The sequence below is a fragment of the Meleagris gallopavo genome, chromosome 1 (genome assembly GCF_905368555.1).
Source record: "Meleagris gallopavo chromosome 1, MGAL_WU_HG_1.1, whole genome shotgun sequence".
Taxonomy (NCBI): Eukaryota; Metazoa; Chordata; class Aves; order Galliformes; family Phasianidae; genus Meleagris; species Meleagris gallopavo.
In genome coordinates this window covers 50,561,506-50,578,805 of record NC_139404.1, presented here as the reverse complement: position 1 = coordinate 50,578,805, position 17,300 = coordinate 50,561,506, and the positions used below count along the sequence as shown (strand labels likewise).

At 51.9% G+C, this 17,300-nt stretch overlaps 1 protein-coding gene across 3 annotated transcripts; it reads right to left on the bottom strand.

Annotated features, from left to right (window-relative positions):
- Nucleotides 1-3,261: 3,261 nt before the first annotated feature.
- Nucleotides 3,262-17,080, bottom strand: CARD10 (caspase recruitment domain family member 10). Of its 3 annotated transcripts, XM_010711288.4 has the most exons (21): nucleotides 16,973-17,080; nucleotides 14,830-15,048; nucleotides 14,559-14,696; nucleotides 13,910-14,235; nucleotides 12,516-12,698; nucleotides 12,130-12,285; nucleotides 11,912-12,037; nucleotides 11,571-11,765; nucleotides 11,337-11,483; nucleotides 10,712-10,827; nucleotides 10,466-10,506; nucleotides 10,227-10,347; nucleotides 9,785-9,965; nucleotides 8,876-8,999; nucleotides 8,283-8,523; nucleotides 7,919-7,988; nucleotides 7,728-7,827; nucleotides 7,084-7,242; nucleotides 5,307-5,428; nucleotides 4,594-4,709; nucleotides 3,262-4,035 (listed from the first exon to the last, which is right to left on the bottom strand). In XM_010711288.4, exons 1-21 carry the CDS (start codon nucleotides 16,977-16,979, stop codon nucleotides 3,828-3,830), a joined length of 3,096 nt encoding a protein of 1,031 aa, XP_010709590.1. In that variant the 5' UTR covers nucleotides 16,980-17,080; the 3' UTR covers nucleotides 3,262-3,827. The 3 variants fall into 3 exon arrangements, 2 of the variants coding, with proteins under 2 accessions (XP_010709590.1, XP_085082889.1); XR_004160534.2 differs by lacking the exons at nucleotides 3,262-4,035; nucleotides 4,594-4,709 and adding an exon at nucleotides 6,864-6,949; XM_085226763.1 differs by lacking the exons at nucleotides 14,830-15,048; nucleotides 16,973-17,080 and having other exon boundaries at nucleotides 14,495-14,608.
- Nucleotides 17,081-17,300: the final 220 nt, after the last annotated feature.

The following is a 17,300-nucleotide window of genomic DNA, read 5'->3' as shown; positions in this document are numbered from 1 at the left end:
GGGGAGGAAGAGGATGGAGGGGGGAGGATGAAAGGGGGCAGCCCCCAGGCTGAAAGCGGATTGGCTTCATCTGCTGCGCGAGATCCCCTGTCTGGGAGCACTCATAGGTGACGAGCAGCTGATGGGGAAGGACAAACCTGTTGCTTGAGTAGTTGTCCCCTTCCCCCGTGAAAGCCCAGCCCCTGCTGTATGGGAGGGCACAAGCCCTGTGCAGCCTTTCACTGCTACAAGGGCATAGGGAATGGATACAGGTTCAGGTCAACAGGATCTCACTAGTGTCTGGCTCCCACGTCTGAAACTCATCTCCCCAAACCACAACACCAGCCCACTCACTCTTGAAAACCCCTTTCCCACTGCCCCCTGCCCCCCCCCAGCGCAAGGACCACTGCGTTTGGGGTCAGCAACATGGACTGCCCCATACCGTTTCTGGGTCAGCCACCTTTAGGCCACTCCAGCAAGCACTTGAGGGGTATGGAGAGGTAACCAGCCCAGGTTGGAGCTGGAGTCCACCCCCACCCCAGACTCGGTGGAGAAGTAAGCATGGGGACAGCAGGATGACAGCGCTCCACATAAAAATCAGAGCACATCCTTAGGGAGCTGCAAGCTGTGGGCATCGAGTCTGAGCATGGCAAAAAAAATAACAATAATGATAGGGAGAAAAAGGGGGGAGCAGGGTGAGGCATGGCTCTCTGGGTGTGCCGTGTGACAAAGACCTTCTCCCTTGCATGTCTGATTCTGAGTGGTTATAAAAAGAGGTTAGGGCAGGATCAGGCTCCCTCTGTTGCACATTCCCACTGTATGGCTGGGACATGGGGAAGATTAAATCCCTATTCTTTTACATTGTTTTGAGGCGAGGGGGCTGTCATTCCCTTTCAGGCCTTACTTTACTGCAGGAATGTGAAGCTGACATAACCAATCCACTGCCACCAGACTAATGGGATTGTCCCCATGGCTCATCCCTGCTCCTAAACCAGAAATGACCCTCTCTAAGTACTTTGGCTACATCTGTAGGCCCAGGCAGACGTATAGGGGCATCTGGCACAGGTTACTCAGAGGAGCTGCGGGTATCCCATCCTTGGAGGTGCTCAAGGCCAGGTTGGATGGTTGGATGGGCAGCCTGACCTTCTGGGTGGCAGTCCTGGTTGGGGCTGGGTGGGATTTAAGGTCCCTTCCAACCCAAGCCATTCTATGATTCCGTGGCTCCCAAGCATCCTGCAGCACTTGCCATCCCTGCTCAGGAGGTCTTATGGGAAAGAAACGGGCACACAGGTAGAGGGTCCCCAAAAGAGACCGCTGGGTGCTGCCAGGGTGACCCAAACCACCTTGTGCAAAGGATATTGTTGAGCAGTAGAGCAGGCTCTACCCAACCAAGTGCAAACCCAAACATGCCTAAAGCTAGAAGTGACCTAAAGCTGCTTCAGCTCTGCTTGGGACAGCATGGGGAAGGGCTGGTGGCCTCCTGCTGTGACACACACACCACTTGGCCCCTGCCCTCCCTGGAGGGAGAAAATTTGCTCTCATTGACTTTACAAGGGTTTTATGCAAGGCTGGCACAGCTGGTAATTGATGCCCAAGGCTGCTAATTGCATTCTGCCCATTACCTAACCCGTGACTCACTCCTCTGAGCACACAGCTGCACCCCTGGGGACACAAATGAGGTGGGCATGGGTGCGCAGGGCAGGGGAGCATTATGTTTGTCTCAGAGCTCTCTGCCCCTTCTCTCAACTATGTCCAGGACTAGTTGTAGCTGGATTCTGAAAGCCTCCAGGGAGACAAGATGGACAAAATGAGGGTTTAGAGAAGGCTGGAGCAGCAACCTGCCTCTCAACGCAACTTTGCTTTGCCTCAGTTTCCCTCCTGGTGAAACACAGATGGCCCAGGGAGGCGTGTGGAGAAATCTGTTTCACTGGGGGATAGTAGCTCCTCAATGCTGGGGGTATTGCTCTGTAATCAACCCAGCCATGAGGCTGGTGATAGCTTCAATGCCAGAGGGCAGGAAGAGTTGTCAAGCTTTGAATCAGTGCCTCACGAGCAGTATTTTCCCTGGGTACTCAAACTTCATTTTTTCCCCTGAAAAGCTGCAGGCTCCAACCTCCTTCCCTTGCAAACCCAGCGTGCTTTGGGACTGTCTTCTCATCTGCTCAACAAGAGCCCCGCTTTGTTCACCTGCAGGGCATCTGCCCTCCCAGGACTGACAGTGCTGGGATGCCAGTGCTGGTCCCCTGGAGGGGACAGCACTGGGGACCTCCTGACTGGAGCCCCATTACACCAGTCCCCTCCATAGCTGCACGGCTCCAGGGCAGATCTGGGACTTTGTTCTACATTTAAGTGACTGCAGGTTAAAGTATTCTTTTTCTTTCCTACCTCCTTTCACTCTTGTCCTCATAAAAGACACAGACAACTGTTTTAGAGCCTGAAATAACACCTCACAAGGGACCCATGAAGATCAGCAAGTTAATCTTTACTTGGAGCTTCAGAAGTGCATAGCAGTATCAGTTCCCTAATCATAGGGGTGAGGAGGATATGGAGATCTAGAGTCTGTAGTGCTGGTGCCTCATTGATTTTCCCACTGACCCCAGCCCATTGCCCCGTCTCCTGCTCCATGGAGACTCCCACAGCCACAGCCCCCATTTTCCTTTCGTGTGTCTCGGGAAACCATCTATTCTTCAAACACTTGACCTTGTCCATGAGAAGGACAAGATGGTTGGCTTTTCACTTCGTGATAACCAGGATATAGAGGGACGTGAAGCTCTAGGAACCTTGGCAGACACCAAGTAACCTTCTCAACAAGTAATTTGGATATTGGGAAAAATTTCTTCTCATAGGAGTGGTTGGACACTGGAACAGTCTGCACAGAGAAGTGGTGGAATCACTATTTCTGGAGGTGTTCAAGAAACATGTAGATGTGGTACTTAGGGACATGGTTTAGTGAGCAGTATTGGTGGTAGGTGGACAGTTGGACTACGTGATCTTAGAGGACTTTTCCAACCTTGGTGATTCTATGCTTCTCCTTGGCTGAAGTAGAGCACCTTCAGCGCTGGGGAGAGGGAAGCAGCTGAAAAATGGGGGACAAGAAGAAATGTGAGGAAGCCTGACCTGTGGCACACTCAACCTATCCTCTCCCTGTCCCTCTTGCTTCCCTACAACAGCAGTGCTGTCTTCTACCCCTACAAGGCTGGGCAGATGTGTCTCAGGAGAAAAACATGCCCACATATCATCCAACCCTTCCCATTAACACACAAGTCTGCAGCCAGCCTCCCATTCTCATTATGAATGGTATTTAATTCTCCTTTACACACGGGTTGCCGATAAAAGGGCCCATTAATAATTTACAAGCAATAAAGAGTACAGCTCCCATAAAACGAGGGTTGGTTGCAAACTTAGTGTCAGTCATGGCTGCAGCAGGGTTTTTGCAGACAAACTGTGTTTCCTGCTCCGTGGGGCAGGAGATGAGGTAGAGAAGGGAAAATAGAGGTGATGAGAGAAGGGTTTTAATGCACTAAACATGTGCATGCATGAGATATGCTCCTGATCAACCTCATATCACATGTTTTCCTTGTGTTCCCGATCTCACCATGTACCAGAGCCAAAGGCTCAAAGTGATGGGGAACAGTCCATGAGATGTCCAGCAAGAAGATGGAAGACTTCTCTCCAATCGAATATGGAAAGCTCAGGCTGGTGGGTCAGCATGCATTACGTCCCCAACTCTTCATAGCTTCAAGTAGATCTTAAATGCTACCTGGTCCCATTATTGCTGGCTTCCCCTTGGAGAGACAGGACATGCTACATGAAGAACAGATCCTGGGGAAGGCTCTGTTCCTCCTGGTTCAGTCATCACCATCCTCAACCCAAAGTGGGCGGTTTTGTTCCTGGAAGATGCAGCCCCGTACCACCTTGGGCAGTTCTTCTGCGTGGCTCCAGGCATGGGGCTCCACGCGGGCCCAGGAGCAGGGCAGGGCATGGAGAGCCCGCTCAGCACCACGGCATGCCTTCAGCACCTCTGCGTCCCGCTGGCCAGGATGCCCCAGCAAGCTCCTGGGGAACACAGGAACAAGCATCACCTTCACATAGACAGATGGAGTTGCAAAACACCAACATTGCCCCAAACAAGAACCTTCTCATGTGCATGCAAAGTGATTTTTTTGCCCTTCTTTTCCCCCCATAACAACCAAAACCAACATACATGCTTCTGTTGCTGCCAACCCTCTCCTTCTGAACAGAGGAAAGAGGGGCTATAAAAAAGAACTGGACAGGTTCTTTAGTGAGGTATGTTGTGATAGGACAAGTGAAAATGGTATCAAACTAAAAGAAAGGACGTTCAGATTGCATATTAGGAAACAGTTTTTATGATAGGAACAGTGAAGAACTGGAACAGGTTGCCCAGTGGTGTGGATGCCCCGTTTCTGGAGACATCCAAGGTCAGGCTGGAGGGGCTCTGAACACCCTGATCAAGCTGTGGGTATTCTGTTGATTGCAGGGGAGTTGGACTAGGAGACTTTTAAAGGAACAACTTCCAACTCAAACAATGCTATGATTCTGTGATTCTCCGCCCTCCAGCGATGCCCTCCATCCATCCACATGGTCTTATCTTACCTGAGGCCCCTGATGTTCTTCTCAGTGACCTCAACGTGGATAACAATGGGGTATATCTCACGTTTAATTAGATCCCTCACACTCTGAACTCCCAGCTCCAGCAGGCAGTGTTTATTCTGGAAGGAAATTGAATAGATTTACTGATTTAAGTGGAGAAGAAATAGCTCCAGCCCCTGACAGATGCATTAAATCAAACCCCATACTGTGAAATATCATTGCTTTTCCAATAGTAATTCCATTAAATGTGGGATTTACAGACAAGGCCAAGATGGAAGGAGAGAATTACAGAGCAGGGTCACCCACTCCATCACAGCCAGCCCAGCCCAAGAGCCTACCAGATGTCTCACTCAGCCTCAGCCCATCTTCTCATCCCTTTCCTTATCATTGTCACCAACAGCCCCACATTTCTCCATTTGCCCTCAACAAAGCTCTTGCTGCTTTCTTTAAAATGAGGAACATGAAAGCAGGGAGGTCGCTTCTGCATATGGCACTTCCCACTCTCTCCCCTACCAGTTCCCAGTTCCCATTTCTCTCCCCAGGCTTGAAAAAGACTCAGGGAAAAGCCCACAGTCACTGATTCCCAGACCCACAGCATCTCGACCCTCCAAATCACACAGCCCTAAAATAGACAATTGCCTTCCCTTGTCCCACCCTTTCTTCCCACCTGAACAGGGTACCCCATCCCAGCCTTCTCTCCCCAAACCACTCAGCACCTTTTCCATTGCCTCCCGGATCATGCAGACTTGACTGCTCTCCCTTCGCTCCTGGGGGGCATTTCTAGACACAGGGGGCTCCTGCACGTGGGCAGCACTGGGGTTCCCTTCTGTCAGCTTCTCTGCAAGGGAAGAGAGAAAGGAGAGATGAAGAGAGAGGCAACATCCTCATCTCCCTCTTGTACATTCTACCTCAGATCCTGCATGCTTGCTATGGTGCTGATGCTCAATGAGTTCAGTGTTTATGGATTCTGGCGAGCGAGTCTAATTATACAGCATTACACGTTGGCATGGATTTCCTGCTGCTTTCTGCTTACAGAACAAGCAAGATATCACAGCTGAAGACCTTGCAGGGCAAGAGCAGTTCTTGTGTTGTGGTACAGCAGCAGCCAAAGCTGTCTCCCATATCTGACCCTCCTTCCACACCGCTCCAGCCCCTCCTTGATGAAATATAGCAGAAAATGAATGACTTTATTTTGCCAGGAAATATATATTTGCAAGGCTGGTGAGCTGCATGGAGAAGCAGGGAGAGCACACATTTTAGCGCAGGAGACTGGGAGGAAAATGGGGAGCAAGCTGAACTTGCTGTTGGTGTCAACTCAAACCTCCTCTCCCTGCTCAGAGGTGGAAAGATGGCACCTCAGACAATGCCATGCAGCAGAGCAGCAGAAAGGTGATGCTGAGACAGAGAACTGGGGGCAGAGCTGGTGGGACAGTGAGGTCTGGCATGGTCAGTGCGTGCCACATGCCCCCAGTAATTCCAGCAGAAGACAAGGCACCTCACACAGAGACCACAAACGGGAGTAGGAAGCTCAGAATCTTAGTATGGCTGAAGCAGGCACCCCAGATGCAGTAAACGGCTTTGAAGCACGTTCCCATGCAATGTTAGGGGGACCCTGCAGAGGGCTCAGCAGGACAGGATATATAGTCAAGTCACTCAGCTAAGAAGCCCAGCCGCCACATTTTGCAGAGCCATCCTTTTTCGGCAGAATAGCTTTTCACCACCCCCTAAAAGTATACCAATTCATTTTTCGCTCCTGCAGCTGGCAAAGTGTGAACTCTAAACATGGGAAAGGAGAGAGATGGGAAAAGGAGGATGAAGGAGGCAGAAAGTAGAATTTGTCCTGTGTGAAAACACTGTATGGGAGAAAAGCTTTTTTCCTACAGCTCCTACAGTGGTGTGACAGTCTCGGGTCACTGGTGGAAAGAAGGATAATGTCATTCCCAAGGAAGAAGGGCAGGAGTGAAGTCAACCCATCCCATCTCAGGTAAGGACTTCAGCCCTGGAAAGAGCCACCAGAGCAGCAAGGCAGTGCCACCACCTCCCACTCAAGGAAATAAGAGGATCTCCATGTCTCAGAAGAACAGAATGGAGGGCTAACCTCCCTGAAGGCCAAAGGGATAGGATCTGATTAAGAACAGGAGGGAATGCCTAGCACTTGGCCCAAAAATTGGCTCAGTGGGTATCATCTGGGAAGGCTGAAATACCCCCACAATTAACTGCTGAAGATGCACCTCATGTCCTCTCCAAGAATCCCATGAGTACACATCTCTTACTTCAGGACTTATTCCTTGAACTGGACTTTCCAAGGCGTCCACAGCAATGACCTCCTTGAGCAGCATCTTTTCTTCCTACCTCATGGCTAGGAAGTGACAGGAGGTAACAAAGTGAAAACAGCCCCTTTTACTCAGAAGCAGGCAACTTGCACACTGTATGTCACTTAGCCATGGGCTTCTAAAGCAACTCTGTAGGTGTCTGCCACTCTTAACTGCCTACCTGCTGGGCACACGTGGAAGTTCAGGCGAGAGGTAGGCAAGTCCAGCAGGTTCCTGATGAGCCGTGGTGCAATGCAGCTGGGTGACAGCACCACAGGGCGGGGTGTCTTGACCACCACAGGGTGCACCAGGCTATAAGGCTTTAGGCTCCTGTCTGAGTCTGAAAGACAGGAAGAAAAAAGAGAAAGACAAAGGTGAGAATTTGAGAGAGTCTGCCATCATCCCACAGACCATTCAGTTCTTCCTGCACCATCCTCTTATCATCACTCATGAGGACACCTACCACGCATCTTACATCTCCAGGAGAGACCCTTCCCTGGTTACACCACTGCCTTGGCTGTTACAACCCTCTTTCCATTTCCTGGGCTTCACTGGAATTGGACACCAGTAGTGACCTAGGGACCATAGTGATCTCTTCTCTCTCCATAAAACCTTAGAAGATCTCAGGAACTACAGAAACGTTGGAAAGCCCCAGAAAGCCTAAGAGAAGGAGTTTTTAAATATGAACTGCCTTCTCAAAATCTCACTAGAAGGGCAGTAAGAAGAGCCCTGGCCGGGGAGACTAAAGCATCCCATTGTGTTGATGTCCTTTCTGGGGATGGCTGGATCCCCAGAAACAATTAGGCAACACAGCTAACAGCTCACCTGAGCAGGGGTCCAGCCACAGCTGCTGACAGGGCTGTTCTGAGCTCTTCTGCTGTTTGGATTTCACCAAGCGCAGTTGGTCCAAGGCCCGTTTCTTTAGCTGATGAGGAAGTGAGTGCAACAAGGTTGAGAGCATTGACCATTAAAAAAGTGTGTTACAAAAACTCTCCTTGCTGGCTTCTCTGGCTTACGTTACTTCTCTGGCCCCTCTGCTGCCCAGGTATGTGGACCTTCTCCTGGATCTTCAACAGCTGGTGCGCCCTGAAAAGACAATGGTGTTGAACTCAAGCAATTCTAGAGACCTCAGGGACCACTGTTGGCTGTGATGCTCCTTCCCAAACCCCACAGGCATATCAACACCCTCATTTAACCTTCCTGTCTGTCAAGGGCACCCAAAAACTACAGCAGTGGTCTCCAACACAAGGTTTAAGGCCTGGAAATCCCACACAATGAAAAGGCAAACCCACACGCTTCTGAACTCCTCAGGAATGCTCTCCACAAAGAAACAGGGCAAGCACCCCATGTACATCCCTGCTTTCCTCCTTTCTCTGTTACCTGCTGTAGTTGGGCACTGTCCCCTTGTCCAAGTCCCGCATGGTCAAGGGATCGACGCGGGAACAGTACCACTCCAGCCGCCCCTTGTACATGGTGTCTGTGACGTGGAGGATCTCCCGACATTTGACACATAGTGCATAAGGGTCTGATGGCTCCAGGAGGGACAGGTTGGTACGGATGTAGAAGGAGTCTCCAGAAAACTTCTTCCCTTCTTCCAGGGCTTCCCGCAGAGGCTGGTACCCTGAAGTAAGGAATGTAGGTCACTACAGGTGGGGACACAGCAGACAACTATAACCAACATAGCATGACAAGATAGTCAAGTCTCCAGCACAGCTCTGATGTTACAGATCAGGGTGGGGATGCAGAGGAAAACAGACAGAAGGTCTGTATCTCCATTTTGTAACTTAGGACATGCGACACCAGATAGGAAAGTAACCAGAGCTATGGCCAAGCCCAGTATCACACTTGGTAGCCTAGCACCAAAGTGAAAAAGAGAGAGAGTAGCTGAGATTTACCTCCAGGGCTGGGTGAAAGGCTTGCAAAGGGAAGCAAAGAGCTCAGGCTGGAAGGAAATCCAGCTGCCAGGGCCTTACCTTGCAGGTCCAGCTGGAAGACGAGGCTGGAGGGCTCATCCCAATGCAGCAGGCTCAGGTAAGCAACCTCACGTGTACAGTTCTCCAGGGAAAGCACCTCTTCCTTCAGTGATGGGACCCTCAGCTAGCACAGAATGGATGCTATTAGATCTGGAAGTGCAGGCTCTCCCTCAGCTCCTCACCCATCAGGGTTAACCAAGAGATAATACAGGCCCAGGGCAAGCTCTGCCTGAGGACAAGCATCCTCATCTGCCTCTGATTTTCTCCTCTGCCTCTGAAACTGCTGCTGTCAGCCACCCCCCAGTTTGAATGCTGGGCTGATATGAAAGCAAACACATGTGCACAAACACGTGTGGGAGCAGAGGCGGGGAAGCTGGGTTATTTTCAGCTACAGGTGGGATATCAATTCAAGCACCGTGGCTGTATTTAAAGTGGTGTCATTCTTGCCAAAACAAATGCCCTTCCCTCCTTCCAGGAGCTCTCTTCACAGCAGCTATTCTCTGAGAGGGTCATGAAAACCTGCAAGATGTCTCTCCAGAATTGATTGTTTTGCAACAGCATATGCAGGATGCAAACTGCTCTGCAATACTACAAGGTGACAGGAAGCTCCAGGGAGACAGTCATATCACTGCCTTAATCCATGTGGCTCCTTTTTTGTTTTCCCCTTTCACACCTGAAGGAAGCATTTCAGCAAGACTGAGCATCACACACAATGGCATGTTTGAGTGCAGAGGCTTCTATGCCTGTTCATGCTGCATAAAGCTGTAGGCAAAGAGCAGAACTGGAAAACAAGAGAGATAGAGGAGGGCTTCAAGCAAACCAGAATCCAGTTCACACTGGGCCTCACTCCATGCTCATACATTCCAGGTCCACTGCACATCTTCAGCACGATCCCATTCCCAGACCCACCTCAATGAGCCGGCACCCTTCCCTGAGTCCTATGCTCTCAACTTGTGAGCCTGGCTTGACCCACTGGACATAAATCCCCGTCCTGTTCCCTCCAAGGATGGAGATGTCTGCTCCCAGCCTCTTCTCATGGGGCGACAGGCTGCTGGGGTGACCCATGCTCGTGAGCTGCACCACCAGTGACCTGGCAAGGAGAAACACCAGCAACTGAAGCTCGCTTTTCTAAGGACTAGATTCCCATGCCTCATGGTCCATCACCAGGGCAGGTGCACAGAATTTGTGAATCCTCACATGCCTCTCTACCCCACTAAACCCAATATGTTTATCTTCTCCCTTGCTATCAGGGAAGGACTTGCAGGATAAACAGCCTCCTGGGCATGACTCCTCAGCACCAGGATACATTCCCCCAAACAGCGGGTCATGGTCCTCCTCCTGGAGAAAGTACCTCCTGGAGATCTCCTGGTGGCTGGTAAGCATGGACAAGCAGGTCTCTGACTTCACTCTGGTGTAGGTGCTGCTGGAAGAGGAGGAGAAGGCCCCAGGTGGGATGCTAACAAAACCGTTACCTAGGAAAGAGAGCAAAAGGAAGAGAGAGGGCACATCACCTCTTGGAATGCCATTCTATCCCTAACCCCACCACTTCTCCCTTGCTAAACTCTTTGGGGAAGGCCCCCACCCTAGTACCTGTCGTATCTTCCATGTTGCTAAAAGAGCCACAGGACAAGCTGTAGAGGAAACACAATGGTGAGATGAGAGGTAGCAGCTATTTCAAAGCCTGTTTGCATCCCATTCTCAACTCCATCCCCACAGCTTTCCACCAACTCCAACACAGAAGTTCTCACCTCAGTTCCCACACCAGGTTACCCATAGCTAAACTGCTCACTCCAGCCCCCACAAACCCCTAGATGAGATCCCAACTCAAGCAGTCACCTTTTGTAGGGCATGCACCTATCTTCACGCTGCCGCCGAAGGATGGAGCCAATGCAAGGAGGGAAGGGGAAGGTAGAGAGACGGTTGATGTCCTTCTCGCTGTCAGGAGTCCCCTCCTTGGGCAGAGAAAGAGAGAGATGCCTGCTTACACCAGCACCTCTCCTTTCTTTGGGCTAGGTTGCTCCTGGGGTACCTCTCTTCGGAAGTACCCTAACACCCAGGGGCATTTTGCTTTCCCAAGGAGACAGCAGGAATGGAGACACATGCCACTGTGTCTCCATCTTTTTGCAATGTACACCCCCCAGGGTGTGATTACAAAGCTTTCTGGGGAGAATAACAACCTTATATGGGGATGTTGATTTCTAGGTTGCCAGATGTGGCACTGAGGGGCATGGTTAATGGAAACAGTGGTGATGGGTTGATGGTTGGACTAAATAATCTCAGTGGACTTTTCCAGCCTTAATGATTCTATGTTTCTATGATTCTAAGAGTTTTGCTCGCCCCACTCTCCCGCCGGTTGAGTGTTGCTCCCTGCCCAACACCAAGCCTTCCACCAAGTCACAGCCCCATGGGGTGTCCCCACTGCCCTCAGCTCAGTGCCAGATCCTCATGGTGCAGTGCTTACCATGCTCTGAATGGCAGAGTCCCCTGGGAAGGTGATGGTAGAAACATCCAGCGGGTCTGTGAGTCCACTTGTAAGGTCAGAAGGCTTGTCCACAAGGCTCCATGTGCTGCTGAGGTTGGAGCAGAGGGAGTAGGAAGAGCTGCACATCTGAGAGAGAAGGGACTCATCATTCTCTTGCATTACCCCTGAGATTAACCCTGTCCTCAGCTTCCTTTTCTCTCCAGCACTGCTCACCTTGCCCAGGCTGCGGTTGCCCCGGCACCGCTGCAGCTGTGCCTCCAGCGTGCTGTTTAGCCCTTCCACCCGGCTCAGCTTGCTCAGGAGCTCGTCCCTCTCCTCCTCCAGGGCCCGCACACGCTTGCGGTACTGATCCTTCTCAATCAGGCTCTGGGAGTATTGCAGCTGCACCCCATCTCGGCTCTGGATAGCCTACAAGGAACCAGGCTGGGGGTGAGAAGGACCGCACTACAAAACCCACTTCCCACTGATAGAGAAGACTCACTCTCACAGGAAGGAGAGGTACCCAGAGCAAAGCCAAAAGCCCTGATTCTGCTGGCAGGCAGAGAGCACTTCACCTGGTCCCGCTCCTTCTCAATCTCCTCCAGCTGCAGCAGCACCGTGTTCATGCGGTGCTTGTAGAGATCACAGTCCTTTTGCAGCGTTCGATATTTCAGCTGCAGGTCTTCCACCTCCTGTAGGTACTGGCAACAGTGAGCAGTGAACATTAGCCACTGTCAGAAGTGACTGCTGTGGCTGCATGCCAGGAAGAGGGTGGTGGTGATGGATGCTTTACCTTATCTCTCAGCTCCTCAGCCCACTGCAGCTCACTTTGCAGGGAGTTGAGTTTCTGGCAGAGGTCCTGTCGGTCATCTTGGGCTTCCTTCCAGTCGTGCTCCAGGATGTCCAGCAAGATCTGCTCAGAGCCCGGCACTGGGACTTCTCCTGGAGCCTAAGAGATGAGGAGATGCCTTCACTACATTGCCAGCACCTCCAGCTCAGCTCAGCCCAGCAGATGAGCAAAGGACAGACTTGAACAACTGCCATCATCATCACTGGAGCTTGGACACCTTCAAAACCCACCTGGATGTGGCCCTGGGCACCCCACTCCGGGTGTCCCTGCTTGGACCAGATGGATGCAAAGCCCCCTGCCAACCCAAACCATTCTGCCCCACGGGGTACCTGCAGCATGCCCTGCAGCTCCTGCAGTGATGCCGTCAGCCGCTGATTCTCAGCCCACAGTTCAGACACAGCGTCAGGGTGGCCTCGCTCCTCTGCCTCCCGTTGGGGCATGGTAGATGCTTGCTTCCTCAGCAGGCTGCACTCCTCCTCCAGGCTGGTGACTTTGCACTTCAGCTGGTCCACCTGTGAGCCAGGGAGAACACAAAGCCTGACAAACGTGCCTTGGAACTTCTGCCATAGTGGGAGAATGGAAGCTGGGCGGAAAAATGGCCTGGAGGCGAGGAAAGCAAGCTGGGCAACCACATGAGAAAGAATCCTTCAGCTAGGGAAAAGTTAGCACACTGCACATTAAAGCTTTTCCCTGCAGGAGAGGAGAGGAGGGCGCACATGCATCAAATTTTTGCATAAGCACTTTCGATCTCTGAGTCCTCGCTTTGTGCAACAACTTTCTTGCTACCTTAGGGCATCCACTGTGCAACTGGCCTTGACACTGCATGGACCAGGGCCCCCAGGTGTGCAGCCATGGTGGGTAGCTGGGAGTCTCCTCAAGGGCTTCCCAGATCCTGGAGCAGCTGAGATACACATCCACAGCAGAGTGCCCTCGTTTCCACAGAGTTTCTCCATCCCATTGTTAGGATCATAGAATCATAGAATCATTGAAGTTGGAAAATACTAGTAAGGTCATTGAGTCCAACCATCACCCCATCCCCACTATGCCCACTAACCAGATCCCTCAGTGCCACATCCACGTGGTACTGGAACACCTCCAGGGATGGTGAATCCACCACTTCCCTGGGCAGCCTATGCCAGTGCCTCATCCACAAGCAATGCACTTCTCTGCTCAGAGGAGGCCTGGGAGAACGAGCGCAGGCAGGAACAACAGATAAAAGGTAGGGAAGGATTCTGGCAGGAGCAGAATGAGACAGAGAATGAGAACCGCAGGGCTATGTGAGAAGCCCAAAGCAGGAGGGGAATGCCAGGAGGCACCTCCTGGAGCTGGGTTATTAAAGAGGTTCCAGGTATTCTGGTCCTTGCCCAGACAGGAAACGGGTGCATGTTTGCTGGAGCTGAGAGCTTGGCAACTGGAGTACAGTGTCATTAATTCTTTCAGGTATGCAGCATGAGTCTCCGAAACGTCAGCAGAGGACGAGGAGGCAATGGGGAGTGCCAGGGAGGGAGATGACTCTTGGCCAAAGCGCTGCTACAGGCAGCAAGTCTAACTCCCTTGCCATGAACAGGGACACCTACAGCTAGATCAGTTAACCTAGAGCCCCTCCAGCCTGACCGTGAATGTCTCCAAAGACACAGGCAAGCTGAATGTCCCCCTGGGCCATACAACCCCACTGCTATGGGATCCCCCTGCCCCACTGATGAGCCATCTCCCAACACCCTACCAGCAGTTGCAGGTCACGGCTCCGCAGCACGGCCATGTTCTTCTCCTCACAGAGCTGTGCATAGCGCATGGCCATCATGTAGTTCTCATCCTTCAGCCTCAGCAGCTCCACACTGTTGGAGTCCCACTCCTCCCGCAGTCGCTGGCAACGATCCTGCACCTTCAGGAGCTCCTGCAGTCGCTGCTCCAGCCGGGCTTGCTCTTGCTCCAGGGCCTGGTTCTTTGCCTGGAGCTGGTGTTCCTTCAGCAGGTGCTCTTTCCTCTGAGCCCTCATCTTCTTTACCTCCACCAGCAAGAACTGCATTAGCCCCTCAGGGCCTTCTTCATCTGCAGGAGATGAAGAAGAATCAGGTACTGGCTGCTGAAATGGGTAACTCCCAAAAAGCACCCATCACAGGGTGTCACAGCCTCCTGGAGGTGTGCAGCCCGGGTTAGCGGCACCACGGACCATTACACAAACGCATTTGGTCCCCTCGGTCCATTGCACGCATGCATTCAGTCCCCACCCTGCCAGATCCAGAGCACACGACTGTCAAGGTTCCTTGCGCACAGGGACCATGAACCAGGGATTTATGCATGCACGCACCCATGCACATATTTCTGGCCCTTTCCCATGCAGCAGTTGAAGGGAAGACAAGCGCTGCTCCTACCCAGGATCATGGAGCAGCGCTGGGCTGGTTCCCTCCCTGTTAGTCGTGTGTAGTGCTCTGGGTAGTAAAACTCCAAGGACTCCAGAAAGGCTTCGTAGCCTCGCTTCCCCCGGCGCCGAAGGATGTCCATCAGGTAACCTGGAAGAACAGACAAGGAGTTAGGACAATACAAAAAAGCATCTCCACCAATTCTACTTCCCTCCATGAAATGGAGGGGTTGGAGAAAGGAATGAGGTGGAAGCACTGCCTGCCAGTCTGTGCTTTCTCCCACCTGTCTGGTTGCTTTTGCAAGGGAATCGGCATGAATTCAGCACCTCCTCTTCATCCTGCTCATCTATCACACGGCATTGGCGCAGGTACGGGGTGAGTTTTGCAGGGTTCAGGGAGCGGGTCAGCTGGTGCCGCGCGCTCTCTATCTTCTCCCAGAGAGCATCTTCTTCCTCTTCCTGCTCCGAGAGGCTGCAGGCTTGGAGAGAGGCATTCTCCAGGGCTGGGAGGATAAAAAGAAAGAGAAAATCTGAGGAGAAACGGATAAGCAAAGGACAAAATACGTGGGAGGACAAGTCAAGGTATGATTCTGCAAATGGTTTAATCATCAACTTTTGACTCAGATATGTCAAAAGTTACTTTACAAACAACTCTGTCCAGTAGGATCTTAGCAGGCTCAACTACTGTCTTATAAAAGCAGAAGGCAGTGGGACATAAGGAATTTAGGAGCATATACTATAAGAAGACTGGGGAAGATAACATCTTCACCCCATGGTGTTCTTAAATCATAGAATCATTAAGGTTGGAAAAGACCTCTAAAATCACCCAGTCAAACCATGAGGCAACCCCCACCATGCCCACTGACCACATCCCCCAGTGCCACATCCACATGGTTCTGGAACACCTCCAGGGGCGGTGACTCACCATCTCCCTGGGCAGCCTGTGCCAGTGTATCACTACTCTTTTTAAGAAGAAATTTTTCCTAATATTCAACCTGAATCCCCCAGACCACCACACATCTTCCCCTATTCCCCCATTCCTGAGAACTGGAAACTCAAGCATAAGAGTATTTATGCCTGAGACATGTTTCTCATACTGGGGTAAGAGGGGTGGGTTTCTCTGCGAATCCATTTGCCCTGTGCACCGCCTCCAAGCAACAGTGACTGAACTGAAGTTCTCAAGAACAGTGTGCAATGGAGCAGCTTGGCTGCAGGTAGTGGAGCCAAAGGGGGGATGTCAAAAGTGTATCTTCCATGCATCTTCCACACATGTCTGCAGAGCACTGCAAATACTCAGCAACAAGGCAAAGCTACAAGGCAGACATTCTGTCTACCAAAGCAAGAAGGACCTCCTGAAGTCAATGGGCCAAAGCCTCTTACAGCAGTGGTGAATGGGCTCCATGGATGAAGCAATGGAGCAGGTATCCATAGGGACCTTTCTTCTCACTCAGGTATCAACCTGAGCATCTATTTTCAGTTGAGAAACAACACTCACGACACCAGCCAGTGCAAATCCTTTTATAGCAGGCAAAGTACAACCAACTCCTTCACAGAGGGTGCCATAACCTCTTGTTCTGGTGCTGGCACAGAGGGCAGCTTTCCTACCCCCGCCATACCAACATCCCCAGCAGCAGTCATAGAATCATAGAATATCCCAAGTTGTAAGGGACTCATAAGGATCACTGAGTCCAACTCATGCAGTGCAGAGGTTCATGTTGCCTGAAGGCAGAGGGAAGAAAATCTCCTTTTTTTTTTTTTTCCTCTAGTGTTGGGAATGGTATCGCATTATTTCAGATGGCCAGCCAGCACAGCAAGAAATGTGGCTGAGAGAGGTGTGCTGAAGTTAATCCTCCAAGCAGAACTACAGAAGGCTCAGGGTCTGCTGGGAGGAGGATAACAGGATGAGGGGACTCTCGAGCCCACAAAAGATACACAAGTGTCTGATTCCCAGCACCAAAAGGCTTAGGAGCATAACCACCGCTACAAATCTGGATCATCCTGCTGACAAGGAGGCTGAACAAAGAAAACAATCTGCATTTCTTGCAGAAATGGGCTCAGTCCCACAAGGAGATGAGAATGCGGGAGGATGCAACAGAAGTCGTGCTGTTCTGAGCCCTGCTCTTCGGGCTCTAAGTCGAAGTTTACGCTTTCAAATCCAAGTTTCACTCCACAAAACCCACGGCTGCTGTGCGAGAAGCTTCTCGGCAGTCGGGGCCGGGAGCAGGGATCCTTCTGGGATCGGGGCGGGGAGCGCAAGGCAGTCGGAAACCCGTAGAGGGGAAGAGGGGAAGAGGAACAAACCCCAGCAGCGAGACAAAATCTGTACTCGGGGGCACAATCTGTACTCGGGAGCAATATCCACACTGGGGGACAAAGGCAGTAAGTGGAGGGGACGCGCTCCGAGGGCAGCGGGGAGATCAGCCTTACCTGCCATCCCGCTCCGATCTCCGCGCCCCGCTCCGCCGCTCCCGCCCCGGCAGGTGTGTCTGCAGCGCTCTCCCCACCCCGCTGCACCTTTCCCCCTCCCTTCCTCCCTACTTCCCTTCCTCCCTCCTCCGCACCCCCCGGCAATGCAAAGCTCAGCCCCGTGCCCTCCCCTCGCCAACACTCACCGGCGGGGCGGGGGCAGCCTCCCCTCTGTCGCTGCTCACCTGGGGGAGCCGGGGAAGAGTTTTGCTCAGCCTGTGGACCGTCTGTCTCTTCCAGCTGCTGCTCCGGACTAAAGCTGATCTCCGGAAGGATGTGGTTCACCCGG

What these genes read in the sequence shown, in the direction of transcription:
- CARD10 (XM_010711288.4), bottom strand. An exon ending in CACCAGGAGATCTCCAGGAG is followed by an intron (nt 9,966 to 10,226) that starts GTACTTTCTCCA and finishes TCTCCTTGCCAG; the next exon opens with GTCACTGGTGGTGCAGCTCA. An exon ending in AGAGGGGCCAGAGAAGTAAC is followed by an intron (nt 7,828 to 7,918) that starts GTAAGCCAGAGA and finishes CTTCCTCATCAG; the next exon opens with CTAAAGAAACGGGCCTTGGA.